A 24,024-nucleotide genomic window follows, 5' to 3' on the forward strand; every position below is an offset into this window, starting at 1 on the left:
CGTCGATGACGAGGGTGACTGCCTCAGTGACGACTCCGGCAGCCTGGCGGATGACTTAGATGATGACGACCTGGACCTCATCCGAGAGAACGCGGAAACATCAGCGCCCGTCAAAAGCAGAGGTCGTTTGAAAAAGCGCGACTCGGACTCTGAAGATGGCGCAGAGCTCTTCGCCGACGAGGACTACGCCGAGAAGGGAGACGTGTGGTTGGAGGGTGACAGCCAGATGCGCTACGGAGATCCTACCGCCGGCATCTCCTCGGAGTCCATGGCGCTTGTAGAGTCGCTTTTTGGGGACTTACGTAAAGTTTTCGTGATGCTTGGGCATTCTGTGGGCGGCGCAGAGGATTTGGAGGCTCTGGAGACGAGGGCGGCAACCGACGAGGGCGCCAGTAAGATGCTGGCTGACCCAGCGGAGTTGGCGAAGGAGTTTCTCTTGGAGTCTGATGTGCAGATTAGATCGAAGGACATGCCTGAACGCTACCAAAGGCGGTTCGCACATAGAAATCTGGAGGTGACCTTTGCGTCTATGGAGCAGGAGGCTCAGTGGATTAGCGGGAGGTTGCAGGAATCTATGCCTGAAGTCTTCGATCAGGCGTTAGTCCGCCAACGCTATGAGGCTGTATTTGGCGACGTGGTAACGTACCTTCCTGAGAACAAAAGCGTCGCTCAAGATGTGCAGGAGAAGGTACTACTCGTACTGGACCTCATCCTCAAGCAGTTCTTAGAGGTGCCTGTCATCGTGATGCATAAGGGCCACCTTCTGATGCCGCCACTCACAGAAGACAGCATCTGGAAAACTTACGAGCTGGACGCTGAATGGCACCGATTACACGACTCTTACACCCACATCTGCCAGCAACTGCGAGCACTACGCCCGAACGTCGGGTTGTCTGAAACATTCGGTAGGTCTGCCACATCTTCTCACAGTTACCTTTTCCAGATACTGAGGAGGACGTCGACGACGTTAGGGTGGTGCTGCAGTATGACCAGCTACTGAACCAACCTCAAGACCAGGCCGCGGTTACTGCCACCGGTCGCAAGAAAAGGCGCGCCCCTAGTAACGTGGATGTCATTGCTGCCGCTGACCGTTGCAATGTGCAGGAGGCCTGGCGGCCTTACCTCCTGTCTCCAGAGTGCTTCGAGGCCAACCTGGAGGTGGCGCTACGGCCTTCCAGTCGGTTTGACGGCCAGATGCCCCATTACGCGCCTGATGCACCGCAGCTGCCGGGTAGAAATATGGAGGCGGTACAGGGCTGGTGTCGTCAGTTCATTACAGGTCCCTTCGACACGGAATCCCGTGTCTTTGACGCTATGATTTTCAGTGAAGCACGGAGACTGGCAGTGCGCCCACGAGTCCGACAGTTGCTGCGAGCTCACTTCCGTGACATCTGTTCCGTCTCGTTTACCACAACGACCAAGGGAGAGGCCACCATAGACCCGTCCAAGGATACGTGGCAAGCAATGCGTGTGTTCAGGAAGTCGCTGATGTCCCTTCTTCACCCTACTCTGCCTCAGTGGGACCCTCCGGTGCAGGAGTCGACGTCGGACGTAGCATACCGGCGGCAGATCCTGGACTTCGAGAGGGAGCTTCACAAGGCGAAGGAACTCTACCTCTGGATGCAGCATTGTGAGGAGAAGGGCTACGGCTCCATCACTGTTCACCCTTGTGACGCCAGCAGCCCTCCTCCTTGGCAACCGCCGCAGGTGGAATTGGCGGAGTACAAGAACCGCACCCAGTCGCTGTCCACCAAGGACAGGGCGACCGTAGCTGAAGAGCAGAGCCTCAGTGACCGTGAAGACGCGCGTGAGATCACTCGTCTGACGGATCTTATAGTCTCATTCTACTGCGTGCCGGGACCCGGCTGGGGAGATGCGCAAACTATGATTGTGAAGCGGCTTCTCGAGAAGGAGATGCTGCCAGTGTTTCGACGAGAGGCTAAGGCGTTGCTTCTGAAGAAGGCAGTGTTGCACGTCACGAAGCTCTGCCATCGCGAGCTGCATTGGCGTATGAACGTGGCCCCGTACGCGCGAACTGACGGATCCATGTTTCGCCAACTCGACAGTGAGGACGAGGAAGACTCGGGATCCGAGGACTTCACCGACGATGAGGAAAGTGAGGACGTCGAACGAGTCCAGTCACCTAAAGTCTGTGTCATGGTTCCTGAAACGGAGACCAACCGCATTCACGTTGTGCTCATTGACCGTAAGGGCGTGATGCAGACGTCGTTCGAGCTAGACTACTTGCTGCCGGCAAGTCGTTGGCTAGACCCCAACGCAACGCCTCGCGGTCCTCAAGCATACGCCAAGGACGGAAGTTCCTTGCGCTCGGAGCGCCAGCAGGACGTCCATGACCTTAAACACTCGCAACTGGACATGAATCGACTTATCAAATTCATGAAGAATCCGCGCACGCACCCTGACGTGGTGGCTGTGATGTGCTCGGAGTACCACAAGACCGTTGAAGTGTTCGAATCGGCCGTCGTGGCCCGGGCAAGAATAAAACAGAAGAAGTTTCAGTTCGACGTGGTGTGGAGCCTGAGTGACGTTCCCAAGCTAAGTGTGAACAGCCAAATGTTCTCCACGGAGGAGAAGAGCAACTACACCGTGGAGCAGCTCTACGCTATTGCGGTGGCGAGACACCTGCAGTGGCCACTAGAGACGATCCTGTCCCTGTGGGACTCGAATCCACAGCGAAATAGACTTGTCGACCTCCCTCTGCACCCACTTCAATCCGCCGTCCCAAGGGACAAACTTGCAGAGGAGATGTGCCATGTAGTGGTGTCCATGGTGGCCCGTACTGGAGTCGACCTTGCCAGTTTGCGACAGGCCCAGTTCAAGCAGGTCCTGCTCCAGTTCGTTCCTGGGCTTGGGCCGAGGAAGGCGCAGGAGCTGCTCTCGAAGGTAGCCTACCACTACATCACGCAACGGAAGAGTCTTCTGCTGGGCAACGCTGAGGACACTGACGAAAACGTCGCGTGTTTGGGAGAGAACGTCTTCTTCAACGCCGCCTCGAGTTTCATCATCAACGGAGGTGAGGACGAGCCGCTTATCGACCGTTGTCGGATCCACCCCATCGAGAGCGCAGCAGTCGCGTCGAAGATGTGCCGAGACGCCTGCGACCCGGATAGCAGCGACCCCATCCGTGACATCCTGGAGAACAGCGAGCCGCTGGACGATTTAGACCTGGACGCCTACGCCCGCATACTGGAGGAGCGAGGCAGCCCACGGATGTTGCCGTATCTGCAGTTCGTAAAGTCCGAACTGCAGCGTCCCTTCCGCGGCTCTCGCTGGTCGTGGAGAGCGCCAGCCCAGCATATGGTTTTCGCGGACTGCCTTGGTGAAGCGCTGGAATCCTTCGACAAGTGTGCAGAGTCCTATATCAAGGTGAAGAGCGCGTACGAGAGGAGTATGACTGCCTCGCTCATGCCGCACTTCTTTCCTGTGAAGGTGGTGGACTACTACGACGCACTACGAGACTTCCCGCTGAGCCGCGACCGCGAGCCAGACCTGCCAGAGGGCGTCGTACTGCCCTGCCGTCTGGTGGAAGTCAGTCCTCCCTACCTAATGTCGGAGACCTTCATGTGCGACCCTACGTTGGGCCGGACGAGTGAAGGTCGCACTGCCTCTGTGCCCGAGTTCAAGGCAAACATCTCCACGAGTCGAACCCGGGAAGAGTTCAACCTCTCATGCCTCCGGCCGCACGTGGCCTCGGCGGCAGAGATGTCAGCATTGTGGTCCTTCGATGTAACGTTCGCGTCAAGGGCGGCGATTCGAGCGCTTCAGGTCTCGTCAGAGATGGCCGCGAGCAAACGGCACCGAGTGGTCAATCACCCTGCTTTCTGTCGGATGGTCCTGCCGAAGGCAATCGAGTCGCTCAGGAGCCCCGAGCTTGACGTGGGGTGCACCTGGTTCTGCGCTGACTCCAAAGCAAAACTCTGCATCCTCATCAAAACGAATAATGACCCGTTCACGTACAAGCTCGTGCAGATACGTGAGGATCGGTATGAGACTGGGGGCGTCGGACGGGAGCTCTGGCTCGGAGACGACCCCACGGTATACAAATCGCTTGACGAAATCTTAGAAGCCTACTCAAGCTGTCTTTTGACTAACCTGGACGAACTGAAACGGTGAGAGTGGGGGACTAGGTCACACAGACACAAGAACTTCGTTGCCTGCGTGACACCTTCCGCGCTAGCAGACAGTCTGGTAGAACAGCAGAAACAGCAATGTGCAATGGTGAGCTCCTCATCAGCCCGGATTCTTTGGGGTCTCTGTCTGGACTCCAGCCACCCACCCGAAAGTATGCGCGTGAGGGCGGTTCTGGTCTGCGTGCCACCCCAGACCCCAGAAGATCTTGCTCATCGACCAAAGGTATACCAAGACTCCATCTACATAGGGTTCGATTGTTTCCAGATGTGGACCCAGCGGGAACCGTTATGCAAGAATCTGATTAACTGGTGGAAGGAAAAAGGCTTTCGGAATCGTAGCCGCTACAAAGAAGAAAGTCACCGATCACAACAAGCGGACATGCGGAACCGAAGACACCATTCTAGAGGCGACAGGTGATGGAGTGATATGTGTAACTGGCAAAACTCTTGTTGGGGTTTGAGCTGCTTGCGCGGTGACGAATCCGTAATTGTTGTTATTAATCGACTCAGACTTGCTCATGCCACCGAGGTGAGAGGAGGTCGGTTTCTACACAGCACCGACACGAAAATCGATACGGAGCCGACAAAAGAGAAGCATGACGGTCGATACCAGCAGATTCTCGATGAGGGTGTCGTTGGCCAAGAACTCGAGATTGACAGTCACAAAACCAAGCGGAAAAAGACGCAGTCAGACCGGAATCTGATCATGTCAGGGCTACGAGGTAATCTAGTCTGTTCCACGCTGAAGGAACCGGAGATTTTGGCCCTTTGCGATGCAATGGAGTACTTCGTATTCATCTTGGGTGACGTGGTCTGCCAGCAGGGAAGTCTTGGATCCTATTTCTTTATCATTGACTCGGGAAAGTTTGAAGTCTCTATCAACGGCAAGGCGATAAACTGTATGAAAAAGGGCAAAGCGTTTGGCGAGATTGCCCTGATTCACAATACACCACGGAGCGCCACCGTGAAGGCCCTAACCAAGGGTGGTGTTTGGGGTGTACAACGAACCACTTTTCGGAATATCTTGAAGCAATTGAGCAGCAAGTGAGTCGGAAACTGAAACGGAACTCAGAAACTTCGCGGAGAACCGGCAGTTTCTGGAGAGCATCCGCCTGTTCGAGATGCTAACGGATAGTCAGAAGTCAATGATAACCAATGCTCTGGTCCTGGAGACCTTTAAGGGCAATGTGAATATCATTACGGAAGGAGAAGCAGGCGACCAGCTCTACATTATTAAAGAAGGAGAGACTCGCGTTTCCATCGAGGGCAAGCTAGTCAGAGAGTTGAAGAAGGGTGACTACTTTGGAGAACGCGCACTGCTCTACGATGAGCCGCGGTCCGCGTCCATCACCAGCATTGGCCATGTTTGTTGTCTCTGCATAGGCAGGGACCTGCTGCGTACCGTTCTAGGCAGCCTGCAACACGTGCTGTTTCGCAATATGGAGGTCATCGCTTTGCAGAATAGCCCAGTCTTTTCCCAATTCACTTCTGACCAGATGGATTCGCTGCTGAAGGCGACGGTAATCAAGGACTTCCCAGAGAACTACACCATCGTCGACCGCGAGCTGCGCGGAAGAGGAGTCCGGTGCTTCATAGTGCTAGAGGGTAGCGTGCTCGTTTCACTAGAGGGCCGATTGGTAGGGCGACGCGAGCGAGGCATGCCGTTCGGAGGAGAGTACGTTCTCAGCCCCCACAAGCCCTTCATGCATCGCGTAGACTCTATATCTGCCTGCAAGCTCGCGCTGTTGACCCAAGGAGCGCTAGCAGCGTGCTTGGGGAGCAGCGACGTTGATGAGACCTTCGAGTTCAACCGGAAGATACAACTCATTCGCAAGATGTACATCTTCAGGTACCTGAGTCAGATGCAGATCTACTCGTTCGTTAAGGCGTTCAAGGAGGCCTCCTACCGAAAAGGTGACGTCATCATCACCGAAGGAGAGGTGGGTAGTCGATTCTTCATCATTCGCGGCGGTGAAGTAATTGTTCTAAAGAACGGCCAGAAGCTCCGAACAATGGGCAAGAATGACTACTTTGGTGAGAGGGCCCTCCTGTATGATGAGCCCCGCACCGCTACAATCGTGGCTGTGGCACCTTCTACAGACTTGTGGGTAGTGGACAAGGAGGTGTTTCTGTCTATCATGCGAGGTCCTATGCTATCGCATCTGGAGGAGCGCATCCGGCTGCAGGATACTCGAATCGTGTTCTCCGACCTGGACACCGTACGCGTTGCAGGTCGTGGTACTTTCGGGACGGTGAAGCTTGTGCGCCATCGACCTACGGGGTCACGCTACGCGCTGAAGTGTGTTAAGAAGGAGATGGTCATCAAACTTCGACAGCAAAACCAGATCAGCCGCGAAAGAGAGCTGATGTCTGAAAACGACCATCCATTTATCGTCAGGCTGGTCCGCACATTCAAGGACGAGAAGTTCATCTACTTCCTGACGGAGCTCGCCACGGGCGGGGAGCTCTATGATGCGATGCGGGTACTTGAGATCCTCGATAGACCCAAGGCCCAGTTCTACACAGGTTCCATCCTTCTAGCGATCGAGTACCTACACGAACGAAACATCGCCTTCCGCGACCTGAAGCCCGAGAACGTGCTACTAGATTGTCAGGGCTTCATTAAGCTGATCGACTTCGGTTGCGCCAAGAAGATCTACGACAGATCTTACACGCTGGTTGGAACGCCGCAGTACATGGCTCCGGAGGTGGTGCTGGGCAAGGGTTATACTCAAGCGGCTGACATCTGGTCACTGGGCATCATGATGTACGAGTTTCTCTGTGGACCCTTGCCCTTCGATTCTTCCGATGATGACGACATGGGTATCTTCAAAAGCATCCTCACTGCCAAAATCACATTCCCCTCATTCGTCCAGGACGAAGCTGGCGTTCAGCTCATTAAGGGGCTGCTATGCCGGCTCCCTGAGTTTCGCCTGGGATGCAGTCTGGGGGGAGCCAAAGACATCAAGAGTCACGCGTTCTTTTCGGGCTTCGACTGGGACGCATTGCTTGGCAGACAGCTAGAACCGCCGCTGGTGCCTGTGCAGGAGGTCTACGCTGACGACCAGGAGAACTACCAGAGCGAGTCCGAGCATGATGAAGATGAGAGTATCGAAGCTGTGGAGGGCGATGAACCTATTGATGAGAATTGGGTTGATGCGTTTTAGCTGCAAGACTTATTTCCCGAAATCAATCAATGTGGGAAGCCATCGCAGCCAAGCTGCTGTCCAGCTACGTGTCCCCCTACTTCGACGGGCTGGCAGACACAAACAACATCAATGTTGGAATACTCAAAGGCCACCTCGAACTTTCAAATCTCATATGCAAGCGTGAGCTAGCCCAGGTGCTAGGCTTGCCTGCTGAGATGGTGTTCGGGAAGGTTGACCGGCTCACACTGCACGTAGGGATGTGCGGGGTTCCACACAGATCAACTGGCATCTTTGGGTGCGTCGGCAGTATGCGATTCAACTTCGAATAGAGGGTCTACAAGTGATCTGCAGACCGAGATCGTCGGCTGAGGAATCCGTCGCGGAGACCCTAGTTAGGGCCAGGTCCGCAAAGGACCTGCGAGTCCAGTTCAGAGAGAAGAAGCTGGCTGAACGGGAAGCGGACTCGAACCAGACCGGCTGGGCCCTGTCCCTCGCGAATCGTTTCATGATGGATACGCAGCTGGACGTGTCGGATGTTACATTCGTCTACCTGGATGACTCGTCAGGGTTACTCATCGGGGCGCACTTCGAGTCTCTGGAGATCAAGTCCACAGACGAACGATGGAGACCGAAAGATGAAGCTGAGGCATCTACGCAGCAGTTGTTTAAACTCCTCTGCAGTGAGGTGGGGCACCGTACCTTCTCTGACGCAGGATTTGTCAATCTTTGCTGGCCGACATCCAGAAGGCCCTGGCGCCTTCAGAGATATTCTGGCAACGCTGCTGTCTGGCAGCAGTGATCGCGAAAAAGTGACTGAGGACCTGATGTCCTTGTTGCTGTCCCAGCTGGATACGAGCCACGAAACGTTGCGCATTGCGAAGGGCCTGGGAACCGCCAACACTCCGGAGAAGGTGATGATAGGCCACGACAACTGCTGGGTGGTGCCCGTTCTTCTGCCGCTGACGGTATCCTTGCAAGTCAATTTCGACGCGGTTAAGGCCTACTACACCATGCATGTGGATTTTCAGACGCAGTACTCCGGGCTTAACCTGTCCGACTTCCAATTCAAGCAGCTGGTGCTGCTCTACCGAGAGAGCGAGCGAGCCAAAACGTAAGAGCGAAGGGTCGATGTGAGACAGATCTGAGCAGGCGCTGCTTCTTCGGAAGGCATATCTCGTCAACCTCACTCCCGAAGGGATCTCCGCCACCCAGGACGAGTTCTCCACTCTCTTCGCCAAGCGGCTGCGCTCCGAATTGGATCACGAGAACGAGCCGCTGCTGTCCACGGAGGAGGATCGACTCCGTGCCCTGCTAGATGTCGTGGGCGTTAGAAACCTAGCCTTGTGGCAATACCGTGTGCGGCAAGCTCTCGAGAAGGTTGCACGTCGCCAGCAGCCAGAGCAAAGAGGTTGGTTCGCGTGGTTACCATCGGCGCAGAACTCGGCCGCACTGACAGCAGCGGAACTGGACTTCGTCTACGACGAGGCCTTGAAGGAGGTAGACTTCGTGGAACATGTCTCGGAGGGTCCAAAACAAGTCGATCTCTCATTTTCGCTTGAGAGCTTCGCAGTGTTCATTTTAGAGGAAGGGTCCTACACAGCCCCTTCCTCTTGGCTGCAGGCATCCGAGGCCTGCAGAGGTCGCCGCTTAAGCTACAGCGTTCCCGCGTCTGCTGGCATATCGCGCGTCACCACTGAGGAGTCTCCTCCGAGTTCTGCCGCGCCGACGGTAGCGTCGACAACGCTGGACGTCGCTGCTCTCACCCGAACGCCGTCGTTGCGGCTTCCGCGGTTCGGGAAGCCTGTCATGGGCTTCACGGTTACCGGCACCCACAGTCAGGTTGTGTTCCGGGTCGGCCGAACCAAAGGACTGCAGGAGGACTGGTCGTTCACGGCTCAAATGGAGACTCTGGAGTTAACACTGCTAAGCGAGCCTCTCGTGCAATTACAACCGGGCACGGCCAACATCTCAATCACTTCAGATGCACTAGCGTCAAACGAAACTCGGTTCAGTGTGGCCTTAACACTTCCGCCTCTCACGTGCAAGATCACCGAGGACGTCATGATGACGCTAGCTGATCTCATTCCGCCAGTCCCCCAAAAAATGGCCAGTCCAGCTGCCCTTTTTAGTGTAGCGTCTAGCATGAGCGCGTTCCAATCACTCGACGCCTCACATTTTTTCACACTCGAGGACATGGACGCGGATACGGACCAGCGGGTCGCGGAGGAGGCCGCCTTGCGTGTAGACGCTCTGGAGAACACACTTTTCTACGAGGACTTGCAGGAGCGGGCAGTGAAACTGCTCCGCAACCATGAGTCCAAGGCGTACATCTACCTCAACGTAGACCTTTCGGGCCCTGTAGTGGATGTTCGCCTAAGGGACGGGTCGGCAACGAAGATATCGCTCGGTGTGTGTCGCCTCACAACCAGTCCGAACGCCTGCCTAGATGACATGGACTTCGCGGTGGAGCTGAGCCAGACCTCGGTGCAAATCATCCCCCGCAATCTCCCGCCTCTCTCTGTGATAGAGCCGATCAGCATGACGCTAAACGGCCGGTGTTCACCTGGCGTCTCTCTGAATCTCCGCTGGAGCATCAAGGAGCTCAGAGCCTCACTGTCGCCAGCCGCTATCACTGCTCTACGAGGTGTGCCTCGCATCTTTGCGTCCTGGTCAACGGAGCAGACGCGACAAGCTTCCGACGTCAAGGACCCCCAGTACCTCGCAGGCCTCGCGGGCCCTGTCTCCCAAACCAACGCGCTCAGCGCTGAGTTCTCCATTCAAAGTTTGGAAGTGTGCCTGTATGACGACGCCCTTGTGGAGCATGTGCAGTTCAAAATGTACGGCTTGAAGTGTGACGTGGCAAAGCACAACGATGGCTCTCTGCAGGTCTCATTACACGAAGATCGCTGGCTGCTGATCAATCCTGCCATGGAAACCGTGCTGGTCGTCTCCCTTCACAACACCGACCCCACCTTCACTCACCCCAGAAGCGTGTACCGCCACTTCCAATCGCAGTTTGCCTCACACGAGAGCTCGCCTGAGGAGGATGAGTTCTTTGAGGCGCAGGAGTACATCGAGGACTCACTTGGAGTGAACATCACACACACACCGGCAACTCGGGGAGCAGTCCAGCAGTGAGTATTGAGAATTCCACAAACGCAGCACGGAGGTTCTCGTTGTTTTTTCGCCGGTTGAGGTGTTCTGGGATCTGGCAGTCGTCGAAGACTGCGTGGCAGTAGGGCACGCTTTACGGGCTGCGCTAGTAGACACTGCCCCGCTGGAAATTGAGGAAGTCGTCACCATAGCGGAAGCGCCTGTGGTAGACTCGCCAGAATTGGCCATGGGTCTAGATGCAAACAAGCCTCTCCCCCCCCTCGAAGCAGAGGAGCTGCCTGACCAATGCCTTCTCAGCCTCTCTGTGCAGTTCACCTCCCTCTGCATGAGCTTCTGGTCAGAGGACACTGCCCGTTTACGGATGACTGTGCAGGACCTGATGGTCCGAGCTCGACGATTCACCACCGACGAATTGCTCTGCAACATTAACGTCGACTGGTTTTCCGTGCACCACCACGGGCGGTGCATAGTCTCACCCCGGCAGGCGTCGTCGAAGTCCTTCGTCCACTTCGACGTGAAAGTCTACTCCACCGCCCATAGCTACCTTTCCAGCGCGGTCCGTGGATCGTTCTCCCAAATCGTGTGGATCTACTCACACGCCGATACGATGTCCATATTGACATACCTCCAGGACGGCTTTCTGGATGCCTTCGTGGTGTCCGGGTACCAGCAAGCGCGAAATATCGCTCAACTCACGCCTAAGTACATTCTCTATGAGATCACAGTGGCGTCGCCATGCTTCGTCCTACCACGAAAACCGGAGGTCATTCCCCAGTGGAGGGCGTTGTACCCCAACAAGAAGCTCCACCATGAGACTGCAACGATTTGCGGCTTTGGGTTCGCCACCACTAAGCAAACCGCGCAACCAGAACTGCTACAGCACCCCTACATGGAGCTCGACCTCGGCACCCTGCAATGCGGAAACGCGATTCGGATGGACGAAGGCGCCCTGGTGCCTTTCACGTTGCTCGACATCAACGGCCTTTCAGTGTCGATTGCAGACACTCGCCTGTTGAATGAAGTCGTGCTGAGCATGACCGTAGTAGCGCGTGACGACCTTTACTGCGTGGACTTGATCAGCACGGAGTGGCAGTTGAGCCTGCCGAGGGAGTCGGTGACGATGCTACTGAACGTCATCAACGAGAATTTCACAGGAGCCAATTACGATCCCAGCGCCAACCAACGAACGACAGGCCCTCTTTCCGACCCGGAACTGATATGCAAGACCCCCCCAACGCGTTACTCCGTCAACATGACGGTGCCATCCGTCCGACTTCTTGCGCTGGCTGATGGCCAGCGGCCCGTCGGAGAACTGATCATTGACAAGATAGGAATTCTGGTGGATGTCCAGACTCACTATCTCTGTGAGATGCACGTATCTGCCCTCACACAGACACCACGTATGCGTTCACACTGTCAGGCACTTCCGTCAACGTGGAGGACAAACGGGAAGCCCAGAACCTCTACTCGACCTTCCTCACTTCGCAGGGAGACCACACCGCCGACCGGCCGATGAGTGAGTTTCCATGCCGCGTGACACAGAATCGCCCGTCACACCCACCGAGCTGCAGAGGGAGCTCTACGCCAACATGGTGCACGTCCCCCCTTGTTTCGAGTGGCTGCCGGACTTGTGTAAATTTCTGCGCCACTTCCGAGAGGCTCCGACACCCTGTGGGTCTGCTGTCCAAATATGCCTCTGGGGGTCCACGGTTGGAACATTCATTAAGCTGGACGTGGTTGAGCCTGTAGTGGGCGTGTTGATGGTCTTCACGCTCGACCTGGTGGATTGGGTACTCTCGTGCTGGCAACAATCTACCATGCGCAACTTTCCCAAACCTCCGCCGTGTTTGAACAGTGTCGATGTACAGATCCGGGATATCCTTCCAGCGGCGGTGCCGTTTATCATGGACGTCAGCATTTTCTCAGGTGTCTTCCGTCTCTATACCTCCAACTCCAATCCTGAAGCACCAGTAATCCAGCTCCTTTGCGACTTTGGATTCACCCTCATGATGGACGTTTACGGGAGGTTGGTCTACCATCGAATCGACCTGGAGAATACGCGCATCTGTCGCCTGGACGTCGTGGCGTCCAACTCTGGCGAATGCCGCTCGGCTGTGGTGGTTCCGTCATCGCAAGTAGTACTGTCTGAGTCCGTGAACGTCAAGGGCTGTGGCCACTCCACTACCATCAGTTCACCGGCACAGGCCCAAACACAGCCGCGAGGCGAGCCCTGCTCCCTGTCGTCCGCTCCGTCTTCTGGTTTGCGACGTGAACGGTTCCAAACCTCCAACGCTGGGTGCGACATGCCGATAAAATGGAGTGCCCAGGATTACTCAACCATGGGTATCACGGCTCACGACCGGCAGAGCAACTTGGTCAACCTGCTGCGTGTGTCTCTGGTCATGGACGCTTTTCGTGTCCGTCTCTGCACTGTTGACCTGGGAATCCTGCTGAAGGCGTTGACCACATTCGCCACAGACACGCCATCAGTCAGCGGTGGTCTAACGGCTCCCACCATCGTAACCGTCGACGACGTGGCTGAGCTCCTCAGATCGCAGATAGACGATCTCGAGTGCTCTTCTACATCAGGCGTGCCCTCTTCGTCGGTTGCCACGCTGCCGGCGGTGGGGGCGAGCTCGGAGCCTGTGGGAAACGTAGATCCCGCACGTCAGGTCGGCCTCAAAGTGCTCCGCTGCTACCGCTTCGACTTTAAAATGCCATCCGTGGTCTTCGTTGTGCTCGACGACGCCGTCACGGTCAACCCTGTGGTGAGGTCGAGGCTTGAGATGAACCGTTTTTCTGTAGCCTGGGGCCCTCGCACCACCCTGTATAATTTCGATAGAGTTCTCGCTGACGTGGAATACCTCAATAGCAGGTCCAGTGAGTGGGAACCGTGCATGGAGAAGGTGGAGTTCAGCTTCGTTTATACGCGCCGATCTCCGGATATGAGGCATCTGTTGATGGTGAAAAGGCCGGATGGCAAACCCACCAATCCTCCTGCTAAGGATATCAACTTCAGAGCGAGCACTCCGATACTTATAAACATCACTCCATCGTTTGTGAAGCTGGTGTCGTACTTTATTCCGAAGCTATTGGATGACCTGCATCGTCCTCCGACTCCCACGAAGAAGAGCAGGACCCACCTCAAGCCCCGAGGTATTCACCTGCATCTTGCAACCCATGGGGAGTTCTTCAACCTGCATAAGCGTCCTCTGGACAATGCTCCGACGTTCAGTCCGTCCAAGAGCTCCGGCGCAGGGCGAGTCGATAACTTTACGACAGGACCCAGTTTTCGAGCAATCAACCTTTCTGGGCTCCGGATTCACATGTTCTCGATAACTGAAGACTCGGATTGTAAACATCTCGAAGGATTCGTCACTCTGCAACCTTCCGGAAACGTACACGACCTGGATTCGCTGATGACAGGCGAGGGACGCCCGAACCACCTAACAATGTGCGTGGTGGTGCCCCCGTTCAATGAGGTGGCGGGGCACCTGGAGGGGCTGGAGGGTGAGGAGTACGAAAAACGCCGACTTGAGGTGGAGAGGGCGATGATGGCTAAGCGCCACTCCCGAGTGACGTTCGCCGATGCTCCCCCTCCCCTCTTCGCGAATGTGCCCGCCAGAAGCCAAGCGAACATCGTATCCCTCGACCGTGTTTCCAGTGCACTGCTGACTCCTCCCTTTTCTAAGATGTCAGTGCTGTCCACTGAGTCGTCATCCCTGCCTGCCTCGGTGATTGAAGGTTACCACGAAGGCGCCTCCTCCAAGGCGTTGCGGTTTGCCTCTGCTAGAGGGAACGGAGCTGTCATTCATCAGGTCGTTGGAGAGGTCCTCTCCCCGCACCCCACGTATAAATTGTTCCTCATCAGTAAGTTCGAGTGGGAGATGCCACACAGCCACGGGCGTTCGCGTCTTCAATCGGTCATTCGTTCCCATTCAGATCATGTTCCTCAACACCGACAATGAACCGATCATGATTCTAGACAAAGGAGGCCGTATGGTTCCTATCGAAACGGTCTCAGAGGTGGTGGATGTGGATCCTGAAAGGTCGTTCTATCCTAGGAGCTCCAATACCATATTCACCGACGAGATACTCGACCGGGATGCAGAAGGTCCTTTCACGGGATTCCTGCCTTCTGGCTACATGTACTCTGTCCCCCAATCGGCCTTCATAGAAGACAACTACGTTCGAATGACGGTACGCCCTGCTCGTTGGTGTTCCTCCGATATGTGGTTTAGACAAAGTAAGCAATCCGACGTGCCCGACCCTGAAGTAGGCTTTTTCGTTGAGCCATACGACACCACCTCCGGCTGGAGCAGTCCAATCTGCACGTACATGGAGTCGGACTCTCAGCAGTCCGTCACGTCCACGGTGAAATGCGAATTCCCAGGGTTCGATCGGGACCCGGCCCAGTCATCATGCTGTCTCTTGGCGAATGTCTCCGAAAAGAAAAGAAGTCCCCCGTCGGAGGCGATAGTTACGGATTTGACGCTCTATCCGGCACTTACGCTGGTGAACGCTTCTCCGATGCCGCTGGAGCTGGAGGCGCTGTCCACCAAACAGGGTGTTACCGACACGAAACCAATGATGACGTGTCCCACAACGTACCGTCTGCCTCCTCTCAGCAGCATGATCGCCTTCAACTATGTTCCCCGAGACGTTCAGGTGCAGAGTGGAAAGAAACGCAACCAAACTAGTGTCCTCGCCACCGTGGAAGCCCATATTCGAGTGCGTCTCCCGCAGAACGTAGTGACCAACTGCGTGTGGTCGCCAGTCTTCGTGGTGAAAGCGCCACCGGCAGACGACCAATCCGCCTCCTCCTTCTTCCTTGGAGTGCGCAACCAGCAGAACTTTGGGCACGGCGAGTTCACCATGTCAACGCAGGTCCACAGAAACGCGAAGGTGGCTTGTCTCAGCGGAAGCAGCATGGTAAGTCGCAGACGGTAATAAGCACGCAGCTCGCGGTGACGATCAGCGCTCCAAAATGGTTCGTTGACCGGACGGGTAAGCAGATTCGGCCTTTCAAGAAGGTGGTGCAGTTTCCTCAATTCGACAACGTTTTCGTCCTTGGGCTTCCAGTCACAGACTCCGAGGTGGACTTCCGTATTCCGCTGACGCTAGACAAGAAGGCAGGGGCCGCGGATGCCGAGCGCCGCGAGCCCAAGAGCTTCTCGGCGTCGATCCCAATCCAGGAGGGCTTCCGGGAGTGCCACACTATTATCCCACCAGAAACACTCCACAGCTTCTCATTGCATACGCAGAAGATCCATGAGGGAGACACTGCTGGTCAGAACTGCAAGGTGACCTCGCTCATTCCTAACATCCTGGTCACGAACCGAGTTCCCAAGGGGACGGTACTGCTGCGGCTCATGGGAGACGCTCAGCTGCCGCCCGGACTCGTTCCAAACTCATCTGCCGCCCTGCAGTGGACGAGGTCACAACAGTATGCGACTGTAGACAAGGACGGCAACGCCTACTTCAGGAGATACCCCACGTTCCAGTTCACCATCCGCGGCGCCAACTTGACGTGGTCGCAGCCCATTAGCCCCGTACTGCTCATCGGGACACCAGTGGTTGGGCTCGTGAATCAGGAGACTGGGCTGGCACGGGCCTTCTTTATCGAGGTCGCCTCAGAAAGGGGTTTGAGATCGTTAACGATCAAGGACCTGGAGTCTCTGCAAACAAGTCCTGGCCCTGGTCTCGCTCCCGCAAGCACTGCCCAATACAAGAGCGACTCTCTGACCAGCTTCTACCCCTTCATGACAGAACCCGAACCTGACGCGCGGAGCATTCTTCTTCCGCCGGCCCCCCCTACAGTCGACAATGCCACGTTCATTCCTCGCACAGTGATCATTTCCAACTACTGCTATGGACTGAGCACATTCGTACGTACCTTCACCAAAGACCGCGAGGCTGCCAATCCTTGCGGGTTCACCTTCCGCTACCCCAAGTCGCCTTGTGGCGAGTCCGTGCGACTAGACCGGTCGGCTGACTCGCTGTACTTCTGCATCCTACCCATGACCAGTTCCTATGTATGCTGGGGGGACCCAGAAGGGCAGCAAGACCGAGGGGTGAGTCTTTAGTCGATTGTTGACTCAGATCGAGTTCCGTATCTGGATCTCGGAAACCGAGTCAGCGCCCCGAAATGGCCGGATCGTATTCCACCGAGTGAACAAAAGCATGGAGAGCACTGATATCAAAGTGGAAAGCGGAAGCATTTACTCTGCCGTGACGGTCAGTCACGAATTCCGTGGTGACATCCACCTCATCTGTGTCACACCCAAAGAGCTCAACTTCCAACATGTGCAGAGGGCCGGGACGCGTCTGAAGGTCGTAGACCGCGGCGTCTCATTCCTTCGCCGAAAGCCTGTCGGGGAGAGCACAATGTGCCTTCCGTTGCCGGTAACGCGGCCGGCTTATCTGGAGGTGATTCGGCAATCGTCGTACAAACTTGATCTCTCAATTGTTCAGATCGGAGTGAGCCTGATCTCGGAAAAGCAAAGTCAAGAAGTCGTATATGTGGAGCTCACACAACTGGCGGGTCACGTTCTCTCCTCTGAGGACATTCAGACGCTGAAGTTCAAGCTTTTGGACTTCCAAGCAGACATGCAAAATACCTTCACCAGGTCAGTGCTTCTGTGTAACGCAGGCACAGGTGTTCGACGCGAGAGACTGGATGCCTTGCCGACAGGCAGCCTACCCACTCTGGGTGCTGAAGAACTGGTTTTACCGCAACCAAAACAAAGGGTAGACTCCTTGGAACAACAAGCGCTCGTCCTGACTTGTGAGCGAAAGCAACCCACCTCGCGAAACGTGTACATCTCCAGTCTGACACTGGAGATGGACACGATAGAGCTTGACTTCGACCAGCAAACTCTCTCGAGCCTGACGGAGTGGTTCAAAGACGTTTCTCGCGCGAAGGATGTTCGGCGCAGCTCCACCTACGTTCTACGAGCCGCAGAGGTGTTGAACGAGTGGACAGATGCACCGCTAGATGTTAACTTCCAACCACCCGCGGATCAGCTGCTGTTTTATGTGGACCGCCTAACTCTGTCACCTATTGGAGTCAGTACTTGGTGCTCTTTCAATCTCGACCAGCTGCCGATTCTGGGGGATGTGCTTCGGATAGGCCTGCAGATTTTGGTGCTCAATAACAATCTCGAGTTAAGAGCGGCACCATTGGAGTTTGAACGGTTTGTGTGGAAGCCGGAGGATCTCGTTGTAGGCACTTTTCCACAGCTACTCGAGACCATTCGTGACAACTACCAGAAGGAGGTGTTAGCGTCTGTGGGCACGTTACTGGGATACTCGTCGCTTGTGTCGATTCCTCAGCTGCCTGTCGACTTCCTGCGAGGTACATTCGGAATGGGACTTCAGGCCACCGACACTGTAGTTGAAGGGGTGGGATCTATGTTCTCCAACCTCACCTTTGATTCGAAGTATATCAATCAACGCCAACGAGAGCGAGTGAATCGCGGAAACCAGAGCCTGAAAGACGGTGTCAAATCTGCTGGATCGGAGGTATCTGAGGGATTGATGTCCTTCCTGGATGTGGTCAGGAAACCTGTCAGCGGTGCCAACCGAGACGGTATCACCGGGTTTTTCAAAGGTCTTGGAAAGGGAATGGTCGGAACGCTCGTCAAGCCGGTTGATAAGTTCGGTCAGGCTATATCGGACGTGGTGTCAGGTCTCAGACACGAGCTTCAGGCTATAGGATCGGACGCCAAGAAGAATCGGGTGACCAGGAGGCGTCCACCTCGAATGCTGTGGGGAGACCTAGGAGTGGTCCGTCCATACGTCCTCCTCGAAGCTCGTATTCGTGAAACTTTGGGGAACAACCGCTACCGTAACCTCGTGACCTACATCCCGCTGCTGAGCTGGGAAAACATGAGGAGCCCGCAGTTCCTTGCTCTCTGCATCTACCCGCGCACCATCTACTTCTTTGACATGTGTAACGGCCTCTCGACGGATACGGCTCAGCAGACGGCTAGCGGGGCGCAACCTGCGAAGCAGACGGAATCGATCGTGGTGGTGGCTGGTCAGGTGCACGCGAACACGCCGTTTTCCGACAGCAACGAATCGCCTACAGCGCTGGAAAAAAGGGCCAATGGTCGTGCGAAGGTATTTTGGAGACTAAAGGTATCCAATATCAAAACAGTCTACGCTCGCAGCAATGGAGTGCTGATCGAACTGGAAGAGGACGAGCTGGGTCGAAGCTTTCGACATGTGCCGGCAGAGGACCCAGCGACCATCCAAGCAGTCATGGCTGCGCTGGCCAAGGCACGTGCAGCGGCAGCCCAGGTATCAATACTGAGTGAGAGTGGTTGGAGAGTATGAGCGAGAGCGGTTGGAGAGCATGACGTTCAAATTCACATGGAGTTATAAAGGCCCATTGCTTCCAAAGCCTGTAAGAGTTTGGGTATTCTGCGTGTTTAACGACCGTCATTACTCACCTCTCCTGTGCCCTTGGACAATCCAAGACGATCTCTACCATCATGTCCTTTAGCTGAAGCACGCCAGCAGACACATCTGCATGGCTGAGCGTCTCACTGCGTACCAGCCCACATAATAGGGCCAGCGAAAGTCGTTCCTCCTTCTCTGTGCGCTCCTGGGAGAACGCCAGCACTCGACGAACCAACTCCGCCCTTTGCTCAGCAGACAGGTCCAGCGAAATGATGTGATCAGCAGTTTCGTCCAACTCTCCGTCGTCGTAGTACGCGAAAATCCTGTCCCGTAGTTGTCCTCGGAACTGGGCTGCCGGCATAACAGCCGGGTCATACCCATCCTCGAAGATCTTGCAAAACCGCTCCATAAGAAGTGGTTTCTGTCGCTCTTCAAGCCCCAAAGGCGTAACACGCTCATCAACCAACCACCGTCGAACGGTTGCTAGGACCTCCATGCCCTCGCGACCGCCGAGGTGGAGGCGGTAGTAGTCCCAAACAATTCCAGGATGTACAACGTCGTCCACAATGGCCTTCGCCAGGAACTTTGAGATTACAAGGGACGCGTCAGGGTCGTCAAGACGCAAGTCCTCCACACGGCCGATTAACCGAGCGAAGGCAACCTCTAGGTCAAGCGTGGTGATCAAATCCTTCTCCATCAGCAGCGTCAGCGTGTGGGCCGCCATGTCTTTGGTGCGGCGAGGCTTCGATATGGTCATGCATATGAGGATCCGGATGAATTCATGGCGGAAGAGAGGATTTGTGGCCTCTTGAGTTAGGAACACTTCCGAAAGGTCCGCGGCGTCGCGACCAGTCGCACAGTGGAAGAAGTCGTTGTCCTTGCTGAAAAATTCTTGGCACGCCACCTTGTAGGAGTGCAGCTTGTCCTGTTGGCTGTCTATCATAGGGTTGGCAGCCCTAAGAGCAGGACTGATCATCTTGAAGAAATCCTCAGGCAGTTTAGACACAAACGCTTCCGGCAACACCGCGTCACCGCACGCGTCCTCCACAAAGGTTACCAGCCGGTCGGGAACGTCGGGAACATCTAGCGCCAAATCCTCACACGATTGTACTAGCTTTTCGAAAACCCTCAGCAGCTGGTCCGATCTGATAAGCTTCGCATCATGCAGCAAAGTCAGAAGAGCCCGCACTTGAACCTGCACCTGATCGTTCTGATCAAAGCTCATACGGATCAGCTTCAGAGCGAACATGTCGTGAAAGTGAGGCGAATCCATCTCTTTGAGACTCTCAAAAACAATCTCATCGTTGCGAGAGACGAAGTACTCCCGGATGAGAGGAGTGATCTTGGTAACAAATTCTTTCAGGCCCATCTGTGGCACACGTGGGAGACGGCTGAGATCTGTGGAGTTTGTGGTGACCATATCGTGACGATCGTCGAACCCTGTGCGCGAGGGGAGTGACCCGTCCATGGAGTCAAACATTGGGTCTCGTGAATCCAAAGCAGACATGGCAGTTATTTACTTATTTGGGAGTATCGTGGCGACAATGATGCATCGACAGCATTCATAAAAAAACCTACTTTCACTCACGCAACTTCCTCGACACGACGTTGGCGCCTTCTTCTTCCCACTCCGCACGCGACACCCACCTAGACGCGTGTGCGTCTCTAACGGCAGGCTCGCAGTAGATCCGGCCGCCTTGCCACACTGCGAATAGCCTTTTCTCCCCTTCGTGACCTGACACATTTACTATGCCCCGCGCCTGTTCAGGCGCAGTCAAGCGCAGCTCCTTAGCTACCCGCTCCTGTAGACCGGGGAGGAGCGTGGTGCCTCCAGTCAAGATGATGTTCTCCAGCATGTCCTTCCGGTGGTCCATCGCCACCCCATTGATAGCTTGCCATATGAGCTCCGTTAGGGCGGGACACTCACGTTGTACAATACGAGGCTCGAACAGCGGCTCCGCCGCGTAGAATCGCTCACCATCGAGCTCAATGGTCGACTGCCCAGAGCTCAGAGACACGCCATCGGGCAGCTGCCATTCAGCACGCAAGGAGGCAGGGTCCTCTTCAACAGGGTTGAGAGACACATAGCAGAGGTTTTCTTTAATGATTCTGACATACTCGTAGTCGTCCCGTGTTGTCAGCTTGTAGCCCCGATCGCACAACAACTTTTGAAGGTACATCGTCAGTTCGCAGCCGCCGAAATCCGACCTCTGCTGAGAGTGGCTGTCATGCCATCCCAGTATAGTCGGGACGACTTGCGTGACGCCTTCGCCAACGTCGACAACTAAGCCAGAGGTCTTCCCATGCGAATAGAGAGCTAAGTGCCCTTGCACTCCCAGCGACACCTCTGGTGCGTCGTGAGACTCAAAGAACGCCTCCAATATGTTCTGCTTGTGTGACCTGGAGACGCGAGGCGGTACAGTGACCAGAACAGGGTGTTGGCTCTGGTCTTCGATCGCCAACTCCTGCAGATATATATGGCTCCATATGTCCTCCATGTCCAGCCAATCGTCAACATGGCCGTGGTCCACAGGGTGAGCGAAGGAAATGTGGTTGCGGAGCCTCACGCCGTCCATTCCCACAAAGGAAGGCTCTCCGGGGTAGAGGTGAGCATAACGTCTCCGTGGTCGTCCAACCAGCGTCGGAAACACGCACCTCGGCGTGTCATCAGTTACGAGACCCGCTTTTATAAAGCCAGATCCAACGTCTATTATCACTGTCATAACGTCTTTTCGCGAATTAGTCACGTCTCTTTTTTTTAAGCTTGGACTTGGGTGCTGGTTTGCGCTTGGCGGCTTCAGCGGCTTCTGCCTCCCTCACAGCCCGCAGCACCAAAATCTTCTGACCTATTTCTCGTAGCAGCGCTCGTTTCTTGTTCCCTGTCACGTTCAGTGCCATCCTGGTTACATCTACTCGGCATCGCCCCTCTTGCAGAAAGTCTCGGGAATAGTGTTTGTTCTCCCACACATGAGGGGCGCCTAACTCTTCTAAGGCCTCTGCCACTTCCTGCGATGTCGGATCGGCCACAGCGTCCTCTCGGCCCACTCGGCGGCCCTGGGGCCGCGACTTCGTGCTGTCGACGTATGCTGGATACAGCGTCATCCAGCGAGACACGTCAGTGTCCACTGGCACACCGTGGCCGTACACAATAGGCGGCAACTGCGCTAGCATGTCGCCAATCTGCTCCTCGTCCATGGAAGGGAACATTAATCCGACTTTATCTTAGTGTATGGCGAAGAAACGACTCCCAAATCGAAGGTCGCGAAATCCTCCAGCAGTCATCATCAAGGAGTGTATTGGAACGGATGTGCCTACTATGTCAGCGAACCTTATTGGATCGTGGAGATCATTGAACTTTACACGTCCAGCAGTCAGCATCAAGGATGTGCCGACTATGTCGGCGAAGCTTCTGGGATCGTGGAGATCGTTGAACTTTACACCATCGTCATTATTCAACCAGACAACAACCTGCGCAATCGTGAGACCATGTTGTCCTGATTCTCCAGTGCCAGTAACGCCTATCGACACCGCAGTAGAATCCCTCACTCCTGTGGAATGCGACGAGACCCCTGGCCTGTCGGAAGTGGGGGAGCCACCTCCAACCTGTGCCCCGAGAGCTGATTGCAGATATGTAGAGCACGCTCGACCCCACAAGATGCTGGTGGCCATGGTGGATGAGCGACAGGCGGAGATCGCGCAGACCGCGGAGTTTAAGCGGCAGGGGCTTCGGGTAGTTAGTGACGCGGAGCATCTGGGGATGACTCGCCGTATACTGGAGCTGCGCACTGCGAATGCGGTGCTGGAAGAGCGGTGTGTCCGGCTTCAGACCGACATGGTCTCCGTATCGGGGCAGGCCAATAGACTACTTAGAGGATTCGGATTCAACTCTGAGGTCGATCGAGACGCAGCCATCCAACGGGAATCGCTTGAACGGCTTTTGCAAGAGAGGGAGAGCCTCTTCTCGAAGGTCGCGAGGCTGACGGACGAGAAGGCACAGATGGAGGAGGAACTTGACAGAGAAATTAGCCTGCGACAACGAGTGGTGGATATGGCGCGATGCGTTGAGGAGGAAAGAATGCAAACGGTCATTGCACACGAAGAGTGAGACTTCGGAGGAATACTCACAGGCAGGCTTCTCTTTTACGTGAGAAATTGGGCCACCAGAGGAATCTCGAGAATGGCCTGGTGGCGCCTCCATGCAACGATTTGAACCTGCTCCAGAAGTGTGAACGGTTGGAGGAAGAAGCCACCAGCAAGAAACGGACTTTAAAAGAGCAGACGTGCTTACTGAATAAGAAAGACAAGATCATCAAGAAGTTGGAGGAACGACTGAAAAGGCAAACTCAGCAGCTGGAACAGTGAGACTAACCTGTAGTTGGCATTCAGCCTGAACTGGTCTCTGTTGGAGTTGCAGAAGGAGAATGAGGATCTTCGCGGTTTCGGTATCTGCGTGGGCGAACTCAGGCGTAAATGCGCGCAGCTGCAGCTGGAGGCCGACAACCAGAAATTGAGTTTGGACGAAGCTACAACTGCGGCAGGCATGGCATACGAATGGAGATGCGCTTTTCAAGGTCTGAGTCAGGAGCTGTCTCTGATTAGATCTAAAACTTCGGTTGCCGCCGAAATCTGCACGCCTGAACCCCTCACTGACACTCCCAAAGACCTCAGGCGAGAGGACACACTGGACATATGGATAGAGGCTGAGGTGGACCTCACCTCTGCCTCTAGCGCCCAGCAGCTGAAGCAGGAGCTACGAGGCCTGCAGGTTGTGACGCAGGAACTGCAGGCTTGTCTGGAAGCGAAGGAGCTGGAGAACGCGCGCATCACCAAGGAACTCAGCCAGTTGAGTAGGTCGCTCTCCCGACGCACTAGCGAAAGCAGCGAGGTGTTGGTGTTCGAAAGACCGCCTCCCTCCCAGGACTGCTCCCTGGAGGCGAGACTGCGAGTGAGCCTCTCTGGGCCGGCTGACACAGCGCGAGATCCAGGAAAAACGAGCTGTCGTTGCCTACTTGGTGAAAAAATACGCGCTGAGCAAGGAGGAGGTGTTTCAGGTCCCCCAAACACGTAAGCCAGGCCTCTTCTCCCAGCGGCTGACGCCTTGTGTCTCGGCCGACGAATGGGAACGAATGTTCTACGAGTTGCAGTTAGAAAATATGAGGCTGAAGTTGGACATGAAGACTATGGCAGAGAGCTTAGCGGCCTGA

General features: G+C 55.4%; 7 protein-coding genes across 16 annotated transcripts; 4 read left to right on the top strand and 3 right to left on the bottom strand.

Moving 5' to 3' along the window:
* Positions 1 to 4,569, top strand: KVP17_000091 (uncharacterized protein; the record flags this gene model as incomplete). Of its 2 annotated transcripts, XM_068516169.1 has the most annotated exons (3): positions 1 to 905; positions 944 to 4,130; positions 4,158 to 4,569. In XM_068516169.1, coding segments are annotated over 3 exons (4,504 nt in total), but the record flags the coding sequence as incomplete, so codon positions are not given. The 2 variants fall into 2 exon arrangements, with proteins under 2 accessions (XP_068377920.1, XP_068377921.1); XM_068516170.1 differs by lacking the exon at positions 4,158 to 4,569 and having other exon boundaries at positions 227 to 905; positions 944 to 4,134.
* A 100-nt stretch (positions 4,570 to 4,669) lies between these two features.
* On the top strand, positions 4,670 to 7,318 carry KVP17_000093 (uncharacterized protein; the record flags this gene model as incomplete). 3 transcript variants are annotated; one of them, XM_068516176.1, is made up of 3 exons in its annotated part: positions 4,670 to 4,680; positions 4,707 to 5,195; positions 5,224 to 7,318. In XM_068516176.1, the coding sequence occupies 3 exons, from the start codon at positions 4,670 to 4,672 to the stop codon at positions 7,316 to 7,318; spliced, it is 2,595 nt and encodes an 864-aa protein (XP_068377925.1). The 3 variants fall into 3 exon arrangements, with proteins under 3 accessions (XP_068377925.1, XP_068377926.1, XP_068377927.1); XM_068516177.1 differs by lacking the exon at positions 5,224 to 7,318 and having other exon boundaries at positions 4,707 to 5,199; XM_068516178.1 differs by lacking the exons at positions 4,670 to 4,680; positions 4,707 to 5,195 and having other exon boundaries at positions 5,273 to 7,318.
* Positions 7,319 to 7,347: 29 nt separating this feature from the next.
* Positions 7,348 to 18,754, top strand: KVP17_000088 (uncharacterized protein; the record flags this gene model as incomplete). Of its 4 annotated transcripts, XM_068516123.1 has the most annotated exons (10): positions 7,348 to 7,551; positions 7,578 to 7,985; positions 8,014 to 8,411; positions 8,440 to 10,434; positions 10,463 to 11,778; positions 11,808 to 11,930; positions 11,957 to 14,284; positions 14,313 to 15,346; positions 15,376 to 16,488; positions 16,517 to 18,754. In XM_068516123.1, 10 exons carry the CDS (start codon positions 7,348 to 7,350, stop codon positions 18,752 to 18,754), a joined length of 11,157 nt encoding a protein of 3,718 aa, XP_068377916.1.
* A 32-nt stretch (positions 18,755 to 18,786) lies between these two features.
* On the bottom strand, positions 18,787 to 20,327 carry KVP17_000096 (uncharacterized protein; the record flags this gene model as incomplete). 2 transcript variants are annotated; one of them, XM_068516218.1, is made up of 2 exons in its annotated part: positions 18,787 to 18,841; positions 18,871 to 20,327. In XM_068516218.1, 2 exons carry the CDS (start codon positions 20,325 to 20,327, stop codon positions 18,787 to 18,789), a joined length of 1,512 nt encoding a protein of 503 aa, XP_068377933.1. The 2 variants fall into 2 exon arrangements, with proteins under 2 accessions (XP_068377933.1, XP_068377932.1); XM_068516217.1 differs by lacking the exon at positions 18,787 to 18,841 and having other exon boundaries at positions 18,867 to 20,327.
* A 73-nt stretch (positions 20,328 to 20,400) lies between these two features.
* Positions 20,401 to 21,396, bottom strand: KVP17_000089 (uncharacterized protein; the record flags this gene model as incomplete). The annotated part of the gene is made up of 1 exon (XM_068516144.1): positions 20,401 to 21,396. The coding sequence occupies one exon, from the start codon at positions 21,394 to 21,396 to the stop codon at positions 20,401 to 20,403; it is 996 nt and encodes a 331-aa protein (XP_068377917.1).
* Positions 21,397 to 21,559: 163 nt separating this feature from the next.
* On the bottom strand, positions 21,560 to 22,027 carry KVP17_000094 (uncharacterized protein; the record flags this gene model as incomplete). Of its 2 annotated transcripts, none has more annotated exons than XM_068516179.1 (1): positions 21,560 to 22,027. In XM_068516179.1, the coding sequence occupies one exon, from the start codon at positions 22,025 to 22,027 to the stop codon at positions 21,560 to 21,562; it is 468 nt and encodes a 155-aa protein (XP_068377928.1). The 2 variants fall into 2 exon arrangements, with proteins under 2 accessions (XP_068377928.1, XP_068377929.1); XM_068516180.1 differs by having other exon boundaries at positions 21,560 to 22,015.
* Positions 22,028 to 22,475: 448 nt separating this feature from the next.
* KVP17_000090 (uncharacterized protein) lies at positions 22,476 to 24,024 on the top strand (the record flags this gene model as incomplete). Of its 2 annotated transcripts, XM_068516162.1 has the most annotated exons (4): positions 22,476 to 22,921; positions 22,948 to 23,178; positions 23,207 to 23,765; positions 23,794 to 24,024. In XM_068516162.1, the coding sequence occupies 4 exons, from the start codon at positions 22,476 to 22,478 to the stop codon at positions 24,022 to 24,024; spliced, it is 1,467 nt and encodes a 488-aa protein (XP_068377919.1). The 2 variants fall into 2 exon arrangements, with proteins under 2 accessions (XP_068377919.1, XP_068377918.1); XM_068516161.1 differs by having other exon boundaries at positions 23,207 to 23,888.

The sequence above is a fragment of a genome (assembly GCF_019968985.1).
Source record: "MAG: Porospora cf. gigantea B chromosome Unknown PgB_NODE_167_length_31881_cov_142.362, whole genome shotgun sequence".
Lineage (NCBI taxonomy): Eukaryota > Apicomplexa > Conoidasida > Eugregarinorida > Porosporidae > Porospora > Porospora cf. gigantea B.